At 29.1% G+C, this 20,061-nt stretch overlaps 1 protein-coding gene across 1 annotated transcript; it reads left to right on the top strand.

Moving 5' to 3' along the window:
• Positions 1-14,865: 14,865 nt before the first annotated feature.
• LOC103492794 (exopolygalacturonase clone GBGE184) lies at positions 14,866-17,751 on the top strand. Its single transcript, XM_008453325.2, has 5 exons — positions 14,866-15,192; positions 15,481-15,789; positions 16,399-16,688; positions 17,112-17,331; positions 17,426-17,751. The coding sequence occupies exons 1-5, from the start codon at positions 14,953-14,955 to the stop codon at positions 17,654-17,656; spliced, it is 1,290 nt and encodes a 429-aa protein (XP_008451547.2). The 5' UTR covers positions 14,866-14,952; the 3' UTR covers positions 17,657-17,751.
• The last annotated feature ends 2,310 nt before the right edge of the window (positions 17,752-20,061 follow it).

Here is a 20,061-nt window from a genome sequence, read left to right as displayed (position 1 = left end):
TTTTTTTTGTTCTTGATTTTAGTGTATAGTCTCTTAGCATGGTTATATATACATACATGATTTTTTAGGTTGAAGAAATATTTGGGTTTGGATATATAAAAAGATTATTTTGTTTAGAAATAAGGTTTTTGATGGATTTAGATTGGTATATTGGCAAATGAACTTTTAATGAAGAAAGTTGTAAAAGCAAAATTCATAGAGAGAATAATTAAAGAAATAGGAAAAAGAAATAATAAACAAAGGAGGGAAAAGAAGAATCTTAGATGCTCCTTGTTTAAAGGGTAAAGCCATAAAATTATAATTTAATTGAATAAAAAGGTGTAGTGAATAGCCAGTTTTAAAGTTAGTTTAATTATAAGAATAGTCACTTTGTTTTAAGAAGAATATTAAGGACATATGCCACCTGTGAGTTGGTACCTTTTATCCAAGATTTGCCCTTATATTTATTTGTAGCTGCTTAGTTTCTTTTTTTAATCAAAGTTTGCTTTTTTGTAATAAGTTTTTGGTTTTTTTTTTTTATCAACTTAAATATTTTTCTTAATTCTTTTGTTTATATATATTTATATTTTGAGAAATATTTCTTCATATTTTATTCTAATGATTTTTTGGTAAATTTGGACAAATGTGGTAAACATGTAGATTTTAAATTTTATTGTTATTTTTCCTTTTTTACATTTGAAGTTCTTTAAAATCAAACAAAATAAACTTATTTTTTAAATTTATTTACATTGACCACGTTATTGAAATTTAAATTTAGTAAAGTCTAAGTTGTGTTCCAATCTCTTTAGCTTGCTTTATGACAAATGAGTGGAACTTTGTAGCTCAAACTAGGGACATCCTACATGTTATGTAGTTATCAAATAATTTCTTTGAAAGCTTTGGTCAAATGAATGGGTTAGCTTTCAATGTTGTAGCTAAGATACTTTATCATCTTATAGTTGAAATAAAGAAAAAGTCAAAATGGTAGGCGTAAGAAGCTAAAAGGAATCCACAAACGAAAATGTAACCAGTAAAGAATGCCACAAAAATTTATGTGGCCTACTAATATTATGTATTGTCACAAGTGCAATATAGCTAGAGTACATCGTCCTTGAAACTTTGATCATTCACAACGCTAAATAATAGATTTAAGATATTCAAACATATATATTTCCTCATGGGAGTTTTGTTCCATAAATTACTTGATTATATGGGTACATAAGCCGGATTGGAGAAAAATTATGGACAAATCCAAAATATCCAAGTTGGCAAAAAATGAACCTATCTATTCAATATGTAAGGGTCAATCCAATCCAACCCAACCCAAAATATTGAGGTTTACCGATTTTTTTTAATCTCTTCATAATTTAGAAAATTTTTCATATTGTTTTTTAATATGCAAGGTGAACAAATTGTCATTCAAGGTGCACGATGTAGATATTGTTATACATTAAAATTCAATTCAAGTTTACAATGTCGATTCAATATTTCAAACTTCTACAAAAAAAAAAAAAAATAATAATAATAAAACAAAATAGGTCTTAGGTTTATATATATAATATTATATACATGATTAGGTCAGGTTGGGTCAACCAAACCCTTACTTGCGTGACCCGACTATTTGGCTCAATTTTTTTCTCCAATTTTCTAAACCAACTCAATTCAACCCAACACAAAATTTAATCCCGGGTTAGACAGGTTATCGATTTTTTCAACGTAACACCCCTACTTTGTTAATTTTGTTAGACACACAATGGAAAGTTTCCACCAAAGCCTCGATGACCTAAGAATTTAAATAGGAGAGAAACTTTAATTTTTTTTTGAAAAGGTCTTTTTAAGTACAACTTGAGAATGGAGAGAATTGAACCCGAGACCTCTTGCATTTACAAAGAAATGAAAGAAGATATTAATATATGATATTCAACTTGTTTAACGTTTGAAGAAATAAATCTTGTCTTCTTGCATTTTTCTCTTCCACTAATTAATAATACAATTTTTTAGATTCACTCTTTATCTTATCTTCTCATCTTTCTTGTCTTTGTGCAATTCCCTCTCAATTTAGCAATGACTTGTTGCTTCAAGCAAGTAAGAGATACCGTACATTTATATTGAATAAATAGGTAAAAAGTATGGTGTTAGAGAATTTTAAAAGGTTTCCTTAATTTATTATCAGGCTCATAAAAACCCTTCTACTACCCATGAAGTTAATTAGGGTAATAAATATTTTTCAATCAAATATTGAAACTGTTAGAGAAATGAAGAAGAAGAGTCAAAATTCACCCACTATTTTCATGCATTGAAGTTGAATGACAAATTTGTCATAAATGAATAGTATGAACACTTATAATCAAAATGGTAAAAGACCAAAAAGATTTCTCCACATAAAATGTTATATATATATATATATTATAAATTAGTGATATTGTTATATCTTACATTATTGTATAAGAACCATACACATACTACACACTATATTATAGGAAACTTTTTGATGTGGGTATTATTATTATTATTATTATTATTATTTTGTCCTTTAGTTCTTCCTCCAAAAAAAAAAAAAAGGAGGGATAGATGGAGGGAACTCCAAAATTCCATGCACAAATTTCTATAGTTTTAGGCCATGGAAAAAAGTTCCTCTAGACAAAAAAAAAAAAAAAAAAAATCCATAACAATAGAATCCTATTGTTTTATGAACATTACATATATTGGATACTACACATTTCATGTAGCTAAGGTATAGTACAAATATAGGCAGACAAAAAAAGATATCAAATTTTATCTAACAAGAAACAAATTGGTGCTTTTGTCCTTATTTATTTATTTATAATAACTAAATACTAATAATAATAATAATTGTTTAATTTTTATAATAACAACCCAAATGGCTATATATAGCACTTTGAATAATTCCCAAAATCATTGAGTTGGCATATAGGCTTGTGAGTGGTGGGGACATTATTGGTTTCCTTCTCAAGCTAAGTCTTTCCTTGAAACTTGTTTTCTGTCATCTTTTCAATGGACTTTTCTTCTCCAATTACATATTTATGTCACAATAACACAACCTTTTATTTATCTATTATAGTAGGGTGTAAAATACCATAATATTCATCCATTTCAATTTAAAGAAAAATGTTAAATAGGTTAAGGATTTGTTGGATCATGCAAATATGACGTATGTAAACTTTTGTCAACTGCAACGACTCTTGACGTATGTAAACTTTTGTTGGAGTACTAATTTTCGAATTTTGATGTCCTCTTACTCTTAATGAATTATTATCAATTTGTTGATTCTCCGTTTCCTTAAAGGAAAATACCAAAACTCGTAAGAGGTTTTTATCACATTGCATAAATGCTTGCGAGCGAGATAGAGAAAGATGAAGGGAGGACAATCGTCGTGTAGAACTTTTCTATCTTAAACTGAAAACAATACAAGAAGAAAAATTTAAAACTATGATGTCAATGAAATATATATATATATATATATATATATATATATATATATATATAAATAGTTAATGGTTTTGGCTTCAGGTAGATTTATTTTAAATTTTATTATTACTACCCTTTCCTTTTTCCATTACTTAATAAAAAAAGCCAATGCTAAATAAAATAAAAATAAAATAAGTGAGAGTATAGTTTGGTTGCACTATTAAAGGATGATCTGCTTCCAAACAAAAGTTTTGAGAGTTTTATTACAAACAAATCTATGATTATATATCTAAGAATATAGAATATTAAATATATACCATTATTTAGTTTTTTTAAAAAAATTATTTCATATTTTTTTCGAGAAAATTTGAACTCAAGGTAAAATAGAGAGTCCAAAGTGGATTTAAGTCAACACTGATGAGTGGATATGAGCTTTTAGTCTAAAACATTTTTTTCTCAAGGTCCAAATAAACCATAGTATGTTTTGCTCTTGAGAAGTTGGCCTTAGCCTCATCCTTAGCAAGACCGAAGTTGTAGCTGTTTGTTTAGACTTTTGATCCTAAATCATCCTAAGAGCCAAAATAAGCCATAATATACTCTATTTTTTGAATGGAGAAAGTCGGCCTCAACCTCATTCTTGGTTAAGATCGACTTTCTCTTCAATTTTGGTTGAGGCTAATCGAACTATTTTAAATCGAGTCCATAAGAATTTCGATAGACTTTGTTATATTTACATTTTTTTAAAAAAATGTTACGATGCACTAAAATTTATAGTGATTATAACTATCCTAATTGCTACTGTTTGTTTGGCCTTGTATATTCTTCTTCTTCGTCACGTCACTTCTACCCTTTAACCCAAAAATCGTGTACAATAAAAACTATATAAATCCAAAAGTTTGTTTGGATCAAAGTTGATTGACAAATAAAAGAAATAACTTAACTTTTAAGTATGGAAAAGTATAATTTTTTCTTTATCGTGGTGATTCACATAACAAAACTAGAAACCTATTGTAATTTAGATCACCTCTAAAATAGTATTTTCAAGCAAGTAGTTTTTCTTTAACAGACATTTGATTGGACTAGACAAGTGTTAAGGATTGAGGTTTGATTATCCTTTTTGCATCAAATTCGATAAGTAGTTTTAATTTAATTTGACTCAGCATACGAGCTTTTTAAAATTATTAGATACATTGATATTGGTAACTTATCTATCATGTTTTTATTCTCTCTTTTTTTTTTTTTTTTCTTTTTGGTGTATTATTGAAGGAAAACTTATGTGTATTTATGCCCATTAGATATATACGAATCTGCCATGAAGTGGTACTAACCGAAAGCAAACAATATCTTTTGATTCCTTTCTCTTTCGCTCTCTTTAATATTTTCAAACTTTAAGAGATCAAGAAAGTGATATATGTTTTTTCCTCAACAACTCAAAGACAGATTTGAGATATTTTGTTTTTAGTTTAAAATATTGGTAGATTTTTTTTTTGATGAAATTAAATACATGAAATTTAGAGTATGATATTCAAATGTCGAATAATAATTAATGTTGTATTTGGACATAGCATATGTGTTCGATTACTCATTTTTAATATTTAGAAACCAACACTAAATAATTACTAAAATGTAATCTCATCATAAATTAAATTTAGGATTATTTAATATATTGTTATATTAATTATTTGATCACTTAAAATAAAAAAAAATTAGTATTTTTTTATTGAATATTAATATTTTTTTTAGTCTATTAATAATATTTGAATATTTGAATTTATTTTATTATATTTGAAAATAAATTCATAAGTTTGATAATAATCAAATTAATTAGAATATTAATAGTTAATAGTAAAATTTTATATTAAATAGTTAAGATACCATAAAAAATGAATAGTAAATGTTATTTAAAATATGTTGAAGATAAATGATATATTTATGTTAATAATGAATTAAAATTAATAGTAATGATTAATTTATTAATCATTCATGCTATGCTATGCTAGAAGAGATGTATTTATTGAATATTGAGAATTTCACAAAGTACAATCAAGGGATAGACATTCCTTATATAAAATTGATCTTAATTGAGATGTCATACTATCAAATAGAACCTCAGATAGATACTTGATAAAAAAAAAAAAAGAAATTATGAGATTTGGTCCAAGATTAGTGAACCTAAAAAGACGATCATCTTGAAGGGATATGTTGACAATTGATTTTGAGATGAAACCTCATATTATCAAATACCATTATAAACATCTAATTTTATGTTCAGTAATGTTTGTAATTTAAATTAAAAAACGCATAATGATTTTTGAGTTGTTGGATCTTTTAAATATAAAATACATGAATACATATGACTCTCTCTCTCTAAATATAGAAAATGGAAAGACTGAGTCTTTTAATCTTGAATACATACAAAACCTATTGAGCTAAAATTTTATTGATGTTTAAGGAACAAAAACAATGGTTTAAAAAGATACAACACTAAAATTTAATAAGAGACCTATACCAATATGAACATTTACAACAAAACAAATTATTCTAACTTAGAAAATGTTAATCATGTAATTGTATAGTTTTCGTGAAATTAAAATAAATATGGAAAATTGTTGATATATAGTTTCGTGTTTACTCTAATATAGATCAAATTAATAAATGCCAAATATCCTCCGACTTAGCCTACTTTGATATATTACTTCATTTAAAATGTTGTGATATATACCATAACATAAATAAAGAATAGTTTGAAATATTATTTTTACTAAAAGTTTATTATTCTTTCATATGCTTTTACTCCGTTCTTTCTCCTAGTCGTGATCTATCTCGAATCTTGAATAAACTAAACTAATGTGTGTGGTTGATTTCGATAATGAAAGTTTGAAATCTATCTTTCAAAAAGGTTTCATGTCAAACATTATAAACGTAATGTACATTTTTCTTGTTGAACAAGTGGTTGAAACCCTAAACACAAAAGATGCTAATTCTAATAAAAGTAAAATTAAGCTATGGGTCAAAATCTTACTTTTTTGAAAATTTTGAGGCATTATTCTATGGGAAACCGCCAACAATAAAGCAAAATGAATAGAGAAATCATGGAGGCATCAAATTTGTTAGAATTTAAAAAAGGTATTGTAATCACCAATATGTTGGACCAAAAATCTATATGAAGTTCAAAGAAGATTCTCGGCAAAAGAGAATCAATCAACACCATGCGGTCTTTAACTTGACACCATGGTTCATGGAGTATAAAAACTACGTGTTTGGTTGAATATTCCTAATCATAATCACTTTTAAAATAATTGTTAGAGCAATGATATCGACGAATTTAGTATAGATTTGAGGTGCTCGAATATTTCTCAATTTTGTGATATTTATACAGAAACTAATATTGATTATTGATTAGTTTTCTAATTTGGTAAATTAGTCTTTCATTCCCTTCTAAGCCTAAAGTTGAAATCTGGCTTCCTACATTTATTTTTTCAGATTATTCCTAGTTTAATAGCGATTTGATTTTCAAAAGAAAAAGAAAAGTAATTACACACTAATCTATGGTTATTATAGTCTGTGTTTGTGTGCAAATTATTATAATCTGGGGTGTAGAGTGAGTTATTATAATCTGTAGGTTATTATAATCTGTGTTTGGGTGCAAATTATTATAGTCTGAATTATTATAATCTGTGTTTGGGATGTAGATTATTATAGTCCGGGTTATTATAACTTGTGTTTGAGGTGTAGATCATTATAATCTGGGAATATCAAAAGTGTTTTTTCACTATTTTTTTTTTGCAATACACATTTTATTTCAAAATTATTTTATTCAATCTCATTAATTACGTAGTTCGTTAAATAAATTTAACTATAATCTCCATAATGTAATTTTCTCGTTCGTTAATTACGTAGTGCTCAACATAATTAATTGTAGACAATAGAAATTACATATTTAGTAAACATCACAAGAATGACATAAATTAAGAGTGTTTCTAGTGCATACATTTTACAACACGTTAGCAGTTTAGAACAAATGACAAAATAATTTCAAGCGATGATAGTAATTAGAACAATATTAATTACTAATTCTTCATTTTCATTATTTAATTAATAGTGTTTTTCATTAATTTGTGTTTTTTTTTTAAAATAATTTTTAAAGCAAAGTTATAAGTTTGTTAATTTTGTAAAAGAAATTAAAAATATCATATAAGTTTTTGCATGATTTTAACCGCTACATACCGTCATTTTTTTCTAAATGCATTTGTCATACTATCATTGATTCTTTATTTTTCCCAAGTATGATACAAATTTATTCTTTTTATAATAGAATTTTATTATTATTTTTCTCTTTTATCATGCTATCATTCTTTTGATAACACAAATTGTCTTAAAAGATGTATTATGACACATATCTTTTCGTCTTTAGATTTATTATACAAATTTGGTTATTCAAATTTTTTTATGCTAAATCTTTTCATAAAATAGATTTTTAATGAAAAAAGTAGAATTGCATTTTTTCTAAAAATTATTCCTTTGATTATTTAGAAATAAAAACTCAAAAAAAAAAAAAAAGATTCAATGAAAATACATGTATAATTTCATTTTACCCCACCTAATTACCAATATTTATTTTTATTATGTTTATTTATTTCTATAGCAAACATTGTCAAAAGTTGTTGATTGTCTTATTTGTTTTGTTCTTTTTGAAAACTTGAAATAAATTGATAAAACTATGAATTACTATTTTTCTTAAGTTTAACACAATTGATTTTTTGTATTATGTTTATGCATTAACCGTTTAACACAATTATTTTAAATTTATGCAAAGGAAATTTTTTCAATATTTTTCCAAGTTAATTTTTCCTAAGTAATTTTTTCTACGTTATTTTTGCAAATATATTTTTTGTAATTTATCTTTCCTAACAAGCCATATTCCTAAGTTATTGTTGCAAAGTAGATTTTTTCTAATTTATTTTTCTAACAAAATTTATTAGATGAATCTTTTTGTGGGCTAATTAAAATTTGTGAAATATATAATAACCCTTGGAGGAGTGAGGGATAGTGATAAAAAGAGAAATGGGAGAGTGAGAAATAGTGTGTGAGAGAAGAAAATAGAAGAGTAGGGAATAGTGGCAGAAAAGAAATAGGGAAATGAGTATAATAGTCCTAATCCTAATTCTCGGGTTATAATAACCCTTGGGACAAACATAGAGTGAGCTAAAATAGCCAACTCCACTCCTTCGTAATCTGAGGGCCAAACAACCCCTAATTCTCTATCTACATGGCTATCCAACTTCATCTTTCGTTTTAAAATTTCTTTTGTTTATTTTTATAAAGCTTCAATTTCTTCATACTTTTTCTTCAAATTTTCTTCTCCTAATTGGTGAGGTAATCCTTCTTTTTTTCTTTTCTTTTTTTTTTCTTTCAAGTTTGTCATTTTTATTTAGGTTTTTTAAAAAAATAATAAAAAACCAAACTATTTACACTTAAAACCATAAAAATACATAAATTCTATAATTTATGACACTTATTTTCTTTATGAGGTATAAATATTTTGGTTTGATAATTTCTCTTTTAAAATGGCTTTGGTTTTAATATTTCAAATCATTTTTTTTTTGTATGTTTTAGTTTTTAATTTGTTTTTAAATTCATCGTGAGTTTTCTCTTTGATTTCTTCTCCTAGTTTGCTAGATATGTTTTGTACACTGCAAGAAAATGGAGCATTCCCGATGTCAAAAAAGACGTCGGCATAAATAACGTCGGGAATAAGGGTTTTCTCGATGCCATGGACGACACCGCGTTAGGAGAAGCGTCGGGAAAACACTCTTTCCAGACGCATCAAGAAGGCGCCGGCTAGTAGCCGTCGGGAAAAGGGCAAAATAATTTTAAAAAACAAACTATTCCCGACGCCGTGCACAGTGCGTCGGGAACGGCGTCGGGAATAGGGTTTTTCCCGACGCGTTACGGAGCGTCGAGAAAACCGTTTAATGAGCGCTGGGAATGCCCCTTTCCCGACGCCTTTTTGGGGATTTCCCGACGCCGAGGCACTGCGTTGGGAAATCCCTTTTTTAATTGTTTCGGTTCTTTAAACCGAGAGGGGAAAAGAGAGGAGATTGTTGTCGAAGCCGAGAGGGGAAAAGAGAGATCCAAACGTTTTCGTCGCCGTTCCGTCTGCCACTTTAGGTAAGTGGAAAATTAAAATTTATTTTGTTTAAATTACGTAATTTGTTTTTTGTCTTTTTTTTTTTTTAAGTTTAAGTTTGTTATTTTATTTATAGGCATTTGTTTTTTATATTTCAAATGTCTAGAATTTTTTGGTATATATTTATTTCATTAATTTTTGAAATAATTTATAGATTTTTAGTGTACAACTAATTAAATTTTGCCTGTGTTTTTTAAGTTATAATATCGTTTCTATATGTTATCAATTTCTGTACGATATGATTGATATATGAAAGTAAGTAAAATTACGAATTTCTTAAACACACTTACTTATAAATTATTTTTATTGAATTATAAAATCCTTGGTCAATAAATTTTATGGATCTTCCATTTAAGTGTGCTTTGAAAAAAAAAGGTCTATCAATGTGTAAAATAAAATAAGTTACGTGATTCTTCAAAGGTGCAAATTACGTACTAAGTATATATGGTAGAAAGTTTCAACATAGTAGAGAGTACCATGAGTATAAGATCGATATTTCTAATTCATTAAAATATTATAAATTACCTTTCCCAAACAAATAATTATTCTATATAAATTATGAAGGCGATAATTATTGACTCAAATTGAATGTAAATTAAATCTCATATAAAATATTACATAACCAAGTTCATATCATGATCATTGGTTATCGTCGATGTTGAGTTCTTAGAAGCTTAATTCTGATGCTTTTTGGTGTGATTATGAGATCAAATTGATCAGTAGCATTATTTGGATTGTTCGTGATTCTATTGGATCTCCTATCTATACTGGTTACGAGAATGTGGAGGAGCACTGGTCGATCAAATGTTTTGAAGCACTTGTCGTCCTTAATGGTATTTCAACCCTCCTCTTCTAGGTGAAAGCTTTTTTTCTTTCCCCTCTAATCGTCAAATCCAACCATGCTGAGCTTGTAAGATGCCAGAATCATTGAGATGATGATAGTAGGAGTGTCATTGTTCAAATGAATTTTGTTATCAAAAAGAGAAAAAAAATCATGTAATACTTTTAATAACATTAAAAAACGTATAACATAATTCGTGTCATGCTCAAATATTTTTCTCTCACACATGGTGTCAATATCGATGCCGATTGAAAAACTAAAAAAACAAACTTTTAACATATAAATAAGTAATAGTATGGTTTTGTTGCATCTTGATAACACTCATCTCTATGTATTCCATAAGAAAAATATATTAAAAAATATATTTTTTAAAATAGATAATTTATCACATGATAATTTATGTTTAAAAAAGGTGAGAGTGAAGGGTAGAATATTTCAATATTTAACAACTTTTAGGAAAAAGAAAGAAGAAGAAAAAGAAAAAGCCTTATACTTAAAAGGCCACTTGAAAAAAGAACATATTTTTAGCCAACCAACCATATAGGATCGACACTACAACTTAAATCTACTCAAGAATGGAAATTAAGATTCACTTTACCTCTATTTCTTCATGCCCTATAAATAGCATACCAAGATCCTTCACCTTCTTCGCACAACGAACACAACTTCTCACAATTACTTCAAATCCTCTGCATCTTCCCCGGCATCCATGGCTGCTTTCTTCAACCAAGAAGAGTACCATTACTTCTTCGAGCGAACACGAGCCATAACTTCCCGTCCACCCCAACCTCCACCTCCCCTTCACAAAAAGCTCACCTACGACGGCGAAATTCAACATCTACGTCGGTGTAAAAACAACTCCGACCATACTCTGTTCTTCGAGTGCTCTGTCAATACCGCGGCCCCCGGCGTTCGAGAAGGTAAGACAACAATTGATAGCAAAGAGGCGGCTGAGAGGTACGGCGGAATTAACATCATCGATTATAAGACCAAGAAACCTGCGGCGGGGGTGGGTGATTTTCGACGTCGGTATTAAAGGTGTGGAAATTGTAAGGGAATTGGAGTGGGTTTGTTTTACGATGGCCGCAAATATATCAATTGTATTATACTGAACAAAATTATATCTAATCACCACAAAATATGAATAATTAATTAAGTAATTTTGGCCTTTTATGTTCATATTTTCCCTTAGCATCTTTTAGAAAATTTCGAAATCGAAAAAGTTACCTAATTTATTTTTTCAATTATATCATTGCATGTTTAATTTGATTAAATAATCATTTACATTTGACTTTGATATACGACCGTTTACATCTGGTTAATTCAATCTACATAGTATAAAAAGATTAAACCACTTAAAATAATGATAGAAAAGATTAAACGACTTGAAAAAATTAGAGATGATAGAAAGATTAAATGACTTAAAAAAATCAGAAAATAAGAAAGACAAGAAAGAAATTTAATAATTTACTAATTTTCTTTTTATAGTTGTTGATGTATTTATTTCTATCTTATTTGGTAAAAATGATCCATAAAAAAATTGGCAAAGATGTATACTTAGAGCTAAATTCATTTTTATTTTTAATTTCTTTATAAATGGTTTAAAATATATTCTAAGATTCTTTCTAATTTATTTTAGGCAGTCATCAAATTATTCAATTTTTTTTTTCAAAATTAGTTATTTTCAAATTAAACACCGAAAAAGTTAAATCAAACACAACATTTAGATATTAGGTTTGAAATGTAATAGGACTAATATTATTTTTTAGGAAAATTATAAAAATAGAATATTTTTTATAATATTTTAAAAATTCAAGTGTAATAAATTCAGTGTTTTAGTGGTTTTGTTTTACTGTGGTTTTGTTTTATTGAACGTATATAATTTGTCAATTTTTTCTATTTTTAAGAAATTTTTTTTATGCAATTCATTTAATTTTTTTACTGTATATTTCGTAAATAGTTATAATTTTTTTTTTTATCAATACAAATTAAAACCATATTGTTTAAATAAATGGAGACAGACAAAATATGTCATGAAAATGGAGGAAGCAAACCCACCTATCTTTTTTTCTTTTTTTTTTTTTTTTTTTTTTTTTTTTTTTAACATTTAATAATTAAAAGTTACCTTTTGAGAAATCAATACCAAAACACACTCATCTTTTTGGAAGTTAGAAGGCTACAAAAAGTAATTTCCCTTTTTAAAGTTTTGTTTAGTATTAATACTTTTTATTTTGTAAGGATTCAAAAAGATGTAAATATCTCCCTTTGGTTTTTAAAAAAGATTCCAACTATTTGCAACTTTTTATAATATATAGTTTATGGGTTATAGTTTACTTAATTTTAACCCACAAGCATTTATATTATTCATATATAAAATTATTAGGAGTGACACATAGCTTAGAACTTCCAAAAGAGAGACAAAGAAAAATCATTAAGTTAAAAATTCTTTATCATTCACACACAAAAGGGGAAAAAGATAATTTATGACCATCAAATTAGAAAGAATATTCTCCACCTTTCTTTCTAATTATTATTAAATAGAATTAACACCAATGTACCTTCTGAGAAGAGCCCTTTGGCATAGAATTTTGAGGATGTTTTTGAATTGCCTCGAGAAAATTAAAATACTTTCAGAGTCTCTGTTTGTTAATCCATTTGTTTTTTTAAAATAATTAGGTTCTGTTTCGTAATCCATTCGTTTTTTGGTTTTTTAAACAATAAACTTTACGAAAGATGATTGAAAATGAAAAAAAGAAGCTTTCAAAAACAATTTTTTTCATAAGAAAAACTAAATAAATTATCAAACATATATGGTTTTATACAGTTTTTGTTTTTTAATAAACAAAAGTTTTAAAATCAAACTTAAAAAATATTTAAAGAAAAACAAAATAAAAAATCAAAATGAAAATCTAATGGAGAGGTTCGGTGCACCTACTAATTCATTGTATTTTTTTTTTATTTAAAAACGAATAATTGAAATGAATACAAAATACCTTAATGTTTTTGAAAATTCGTTGTTATTTAAACATTTTTTTTAATGATTGGTGATTAAATACAATTAAAAAACTATTTTTAATGGTTGTTAAACATTATAATTTTTTTTCAAAATGATTTATTTTTTAAATTAAATACTTAAAAATATATTCGAAATACACCGTAATCTCATCGTATGATTGTAAATATATCCTTCAACATAATAGCTTTCTAGGATTACAATTTTTATATAGTAACTAAATAGTTGTATGAATTTTGCCAACTCTAATATCATATTAGATTAATATGATAATGTTTCATGTCAAAGTTTATTGACCATGAGAAGTGTATACCATGTATTTTATAAAAGTTGTGAGATATATATTCTATTTTTTTTTTTAAATTTAAGGTCTTCATCAGAAATATTGTCTCGTAAAATTGGCCGTGTTGGACAGAATTTGGGTTAGAACAAACTCTATCAAATAGTCGAATTAAAATTTGTTTTTTTTATTATTTCTTCCTTCAATGCTTTTCATTCTTTTGTCCGATCGTTACTCTTTCTTTAAATATTACTTAGTTTCTTCGTTGGACTTGGTAATTCATCTCGAATCTCAATTAGTCTCAATCAAAATTTTGTTGATTTTGCCAATGAAAGTGAGTACTTTCATAGAAGAAAAGAAAAAAAGAAAAAAAAAAATCCCAATCAAGGTCAAACACAAAAGTTTCTCAAACTTTGAAACAAAATTTGCCCACTGTAAAGAAAAGAATAAAATGCTTCAACTAAAAAGTAAAAGTAAAAGTAAAAGATGGGTCAAAAGTGTACCATTTTGAAATTTTAAACTTAAAGCTGTTAATATTCTTAGGAACCCCAAAACAAAAGCAAAGTTGATAGAAAATAATCAAAAGCATAATTTCTTTAGAATTCATAAAGCATAGATAAATTAAATGAGTTGGACCAAAAAGATCCCATTTGAAAAAGTTCAAAACAAGATTCTCAACAAGGTGAACCTAACCCTTTGTGGCATCGAACTTAATTCACAAAGAAGCAGAAATATGCAGCTCTCTCATCAAATCCTTCGACCTAAAATTTCTTAGGTTTGATATTTTAATAGGTTCTCATAGCTCAATTAGATAAAGATTGTAAACGTATATTACTTGAAATTTATTTAAGTGTTGATAATATTTGTAATGGTAATGATTTTTTTGATATAAAAGTTATAATTTCTCATGCTTTGGCGACCCAAAAAAAAGGATTACACAAACTTTTTCTTTAAATTTAGAATTGATCTGTTAGAATATAACATTAGAAATGGAGAAAGACGACCAAGTTTTAAGGTGCTATACTAAAAAAAGATAACGGTAAAGAAAAAATCAAAGGCAAACAATGGGGAAGGGATTAGTCGTTTCTCATGGGATTGCAGAACAATATAAATTTTACAAGTCAAATAAAGTAAAAGTTTTCATATTAGAACGTTAGAACAAAAGAGCTCATACTCATAACAAAGCACAATCTGGGGGGGTTAAGAAGTCACCATCACCCATGGCCATTACAGAGAGATTGCACATCGCTGCCGCCCGTGGTTTAATATTAGGGTTGGCATTGCTCTCTTCGATGGCCCGGTGCAGCTCTGCGATTGCATCTGATTATTCCGGTGACTTTGTTGGCATTCGAAGCCGCTTCCTCATTGGAGCAGCGCCCGCCACCACCACCCCCACTGCAAAGGTTTTCGATATTATAGCCCATGGTGCCAAAGCTGATGGCAGGACGGATAGTACACAAGTGAGTGATGGTTTAGATCGCATATATTATTTGGTGATCGTTGGAATGCCTTAAATTGCACAAGTTTCACATGTACTCTATTTACGATTTCTGGGATTAGGGTTTAGAGAGTTGTTATATATATATATATATTTTGTTGCATCTCACCCTAATAATAAACTAATCTCACCATCTACCCATCCAATAATATAATGTTAGCTACCACACAAATTTTTTTTCTTGTTTTCTTTATTTGTCGACTTTGTAACGAGCATGGAGGTTAAATATTTGAGATTTGGAAATGTGCAGGCATTCATGCAGACGTGGGTTAAAGCATGTCACTCGGGTGGCCCGGCCAAGGTGGTATTCCCACCGGGGACGTTTTTGACAGGGCCATTGGTGTATGCTGGACCGTGTGATGGGCCAATGACGGTTGAAATTCAAGGGACTGTGAAGGCAACAACTGATATTACTGAATATTCATCCCCAGAGTGGATTCTATTTGAATCTGTCACTAAGTTGAATCTCATTGGTAAGGGAACCTTTGATGGACAAGGTGCAGAGGCATGGAAATATAATGATTGTAGCAAACACCCTCAATGCATTCTTCCCCCAACCGTAAGCATTCATTCAATTGTCTTTTAATTTTGTGTCTAATAGATTGAGAAGCTTTAAATCATATCTTTCATTTTATGCATGATCCACGTTAATTATTGACAATATCAAAGTTACCGATTGGGTGCTAGCTCTAAAATTAAAAGACTAAAATTGACAATTTAAGACCCTTATTTGTTTGTATATTCACACTCTTCATAATATATACAAATAGGCTACTCCTAATCTTTCATTAGATATTGATGTTATCTAATACTATCTGATAACTATTACTGAAAAGCAAACTAAAGATTTGAACATGCTAGAAAATAATTTTTTTTCCTTAACATTGTTACATTTTTGTTTTATAACATAGATATGAATTCAAATGTTTCAAAGCATAGTTTTGGGTTCTAGGATTTAAACATTTTTTTTTAACAAAATACAAAAGGAAGATGAGGTAAGTAGGTGCACCAGAGTTGAACCAAGATTGATGGTTCTAGGGTTTCAAACACTTTTGCATCATAAACACAACATTATTTTGAATGATCAAGTAAATGAATTTAATAAAATGTATGGAAGAAAGGTTTTTGTCAATTATTTTAGGGTTTTCTGTAATAAATTTGGATGCAGTCAATAAAGTTCAACAAGGTAACCCATGGGTCGATGGAGGGTTTTACTTCAGTGAACAGCAAAGCGTTCCACATATTCGTGGTCTTAAGCCACAATATAAAAATCAACAATATACACATAGTTGCTCCTGGTAATAGCCCAAACACTGATGGTGTTCATATAAGCCAGACTGATGTAGTTAACGTTACAAATAGCATCATTGGAACCGGAGATGATTGTGTTTCAATTGGCCATGGATCCACCAATATCAATGTTCTCAACATCACTTGTGGCCCTGGACATGGCATCAGGTATATACCAATGTTGTTAAGAGAATCCCCGATTAGAAAGCTCAGAGAAAGCTAGTCACTTCTATAAATTGCATAGAGTTGACTCTTCCATTATGGATTAATTTTAAGATGAAGTCTGATGTTTAACTAATACATATTCAAACAATCTAATTTAATTCATTAGAAATATGAGTTTTAAGAGTTGAGATCAGACCATTTGGATTGACTTTAAAGCACTTGGTCCAAATCCGTCCTAAAATTTAGTTTACAAGCTTTGTGATTTGTAGGCTTGAGGTTTTATTGAAAACAGTTTTGTAACCAAAACAATTGATAACAAAAGTAGCAATTCATTTTATCTCATAAAACATCAATTGCGAAATGTCATTTTTTGTTTTATAACAGAGTTAAATGGATAGACCAAATTTATGTATTGAAATTTTGCAGTGTGGGAAGCCTTGGGAAATATAAAGATGAGAAGGAAGTACGTGGAATTTTTGTGTCAAATTGCACAATAAGAAACACCACAAATGGAGTAAGGATCAAGACATGGGCTGCTTCACCTCCTGGCCAAGCTACTAGAATCACCTTCCAAGACATTGTCTTAGATAAGGTCCGAAACCCTATCATCATCGATCAAACTTACGGCTCAAAAAAGAAGAGAAGTGTAAGTAACTAATTAGACTCCGTGTTCGATAACAATTACAAACATGCTGAATTACGTAATCAACATTTAACATTGTGTCATGATTGTCATGCAGCCATCTCAGGTGAAGATCAGCGACGTCCAGTTCAAGAACATTCGAGGCACCACGATATCTCCCGTTGCCGTTTCGTTGCAGTGCAGCGCTGCCTTGCCGTGCGACAGTATTAAATTGGAACAGATTGATGTGGCCTTTTCTGGCTCTCGTTCAAAGCAACCATTTGGAAATTCATGTTTGAATGCCAAGATTACAACCATAGGAAAACAGAACCCACCGGCTTGTGTTTAGCTTTATGACAATGTATAGCTCAATTTATATAATCATTCCATATTCATTTATAACTAATTGGTTGACTAAGTATTATAATAGTGAGGGTTTCGTTATGAGTCTTTCGACAAAGAATTCTAAATTAACAAACCAAAAATTACAAAATACATTTATTTTTTTAAAAAGAGATACAATGGGTCAGAAGGTGCATCTAGGCATTTTCACTAGGTGGACACTCTTTAGCTCTATTATCATTCCCACTTTATTAATGATAGAAAAAGAAATACACGAAGCCAGGAGAAATACAAAAGAGGTTAGAGAGAAGCCCAAAGAACCCAATAAAGTACAAATTAAAGGACGAAGACATTTAAATTAAGAGCTACGGTGCTAGCACTGTAAATATTGAACTGAGGAGATCTACTAGTCCATAGACCAGTGAGCGTGCAAATGTCTTCCCACACTTCTGCAGTAGATTTTTCTTCGTCGTTGAAAATCCTACAATTTCTTTCTTTCCAAATAAACCAGAGAGAGACAACCGCCAAATTGAAACAAATAATGTTCTTCTTAGAATTTTGTTTTGAAAGGTAAATGAACTTACAAAGGGCAGTTGTGTGTTGTAAATTGATGTTCCAATTCAAAGTCGATTTAAGATATCCCCATATAGACTAGCTATAAGAGCAAGAGGTAGTTAGGTGGTTTATATCTTCATCGGCTTCCTTGCACAAAATACACCACGATGGTTTTAGACTCCAATTTGAAAGTCTTTTTTTGGAGAATCTTAGCTGTATTGATGCATTTGTGAATAAGAGACTAATGAAGAATTTACACTTTTTTGATATACTAGCCTTTCAAAGATTGTTGTAAATGTTTGGGTCAATGTTGTTGTATTCTCTTTGAATCCCTTCATGAATAGAAGCATTTACAGAGGCAACAACAAAAACTCCATTGGAATTTAATTTCCAAATAGGAGTATCTTGTTTGCGGTTCTGGTGTGGGTAGGGAGATATGCAATCAATTCAGACCTCTGTTGTAATTCAAAATCTCTAGGAGGTCTTTTAGAGAATAAGTTCCAATTAGCATCCACGACATCCCACATAGATTTAATGGAGCTTTCCTTTTCAGTAGTTAGAGCAAAGAGCCTTGGTCTGTAGAGATTTAAAGGACTATTTTCATGCCAGTGACTATGCCAAAAGGATAGGCTTTCACCATTATTTATCTTTCGTTTAATCTGATTCATAAACCAATCAACCCTTTTGATGATAGAAATCCATGCATGGAGATCTTTGGCTGCTGTGTTTGCCTTTTGAGGGGATATCTCCTAAAAAAGCTTTCTCATATTTGGCCTGTATAACACGCTTCCAAAGAGGATCAATTTCGGTAATGAATCTCCATATCAATTTACAGAGAAGAACAAAGTTTGTGTCCATAACTCTACTAATACCCGGTCCACCTTTTTCTTTAGGGGAAGAGATTACAACCCAATTAATAAGGTGTATATTTTTCTTATCGCTGGAATTTTTCCACATAAAGCTTCTCCAAGATTTCTTAATATTTTTGCAAACCGATTTGGGGGCCTTGATAGTAGAAAGCTAATATGTTGGAAGGCTAGCAAGAGTGGAATTAATCAATGTGATTTTACCTCTTTTAGACAAATATGAATATTTCCAGCTGCTCAGCTTTTTTTGAATTTTTTCGAAGATGCCTTCCCAATAATTCTTTGACAATGATTTCCCACCAAGAGGAACACCTAAGTAGCTTATCACTAAGAATTGACAAGAAAAACCCCAATTGTCAGTCACCTCCAAAGTTCTTGTAGAATTCACATTAATAAAAGAAACGATAGATTTTTGGAGGTTTATATTAAGACCAAAAGCTAGTTCAAAGAGTTTTAAAGCAAACTTTAGATTCTTAATTGATTCATCATGATCTTCAACAAAGAGTAAAATATCGTCTGCAAACAGAAGATGAGTGAGATTAAGAGAATCACTTATTTTGACCCCTTTAATTTTGTTTTGCTTTTCTGCGGCCGACTCAAATAATCCATGGCAATAACAAAAATAAAGGAAGATGTCGTCACGTACCCGAGACGACGCGGAACGACCGACGTCCTTAAAAAGAATTTAATTTTAAAAATGAAAAAAGGGGAGTCACTACCATTTTTTTATGGTTTGATTGGACATCGAAATAAAGTAAATCATTTTAAATAAAATAAAAACTGGTCGTAAATTAGAGTTGAGTTTGGGAGTCATTTGTGTTCGGGGAAAGTGCTAGCACCGTGTAACACTCGTTTTAGAAAACGGTGGCCAAATTTAATGTCTTGAATAAAATTCATTTTTTTAATAACTATGTCTTATTTCATTGCTCACCCCTCCAATATTAGACTATTATAGGCTAGTCTTTGAATAAAGTTTTTTTTTTAAATATTG

This window comes from Cucumis melo, chromosome 1 (assembly GCF_025177605.1).
Source record: "Cucumis melo cultivar AY chromosome 1, USDA_Cmelo_AY_1.0, whole genome shotgun sequence".
NCBI lineage: Eukaryota > Viridiplantae > Streptophyta > Magnoliopsida > Cucurbitales > Cucurbitaceae > Cucumis > Cucumis melo.
The sequence above is the reverse complement of the archived record's forward strand: the minus strand, read 5'-3'. Positions and strand labels throughout refer to the sequence as shown.

Excerpts from the sequence above, each read along its gene's own strand:
- LOC103492794 (XM_008453325.2), top strand. The coding sequence starts at position 14,953 with ATGGCCATTACAGAGAGATTGCACATCGCTGCCGCCCGTGGTTTAATA. Across the intron at positions 15,790-16,398 it reads AATGCATTCTTCCCCCAACC|TCAATAAAGTTCAACAAGGT; the intron begins GTAAGCATTCAT and ends ATTTGGATGCAG. Across the intron at positions 17,332-17,425 it reads GCTCAAAAAAGAAGAGAAGT|CCATCTCAGGTGAAGATCAG; the intron begins GTAAGTAACTAA and ends ATTGTCATGCAG.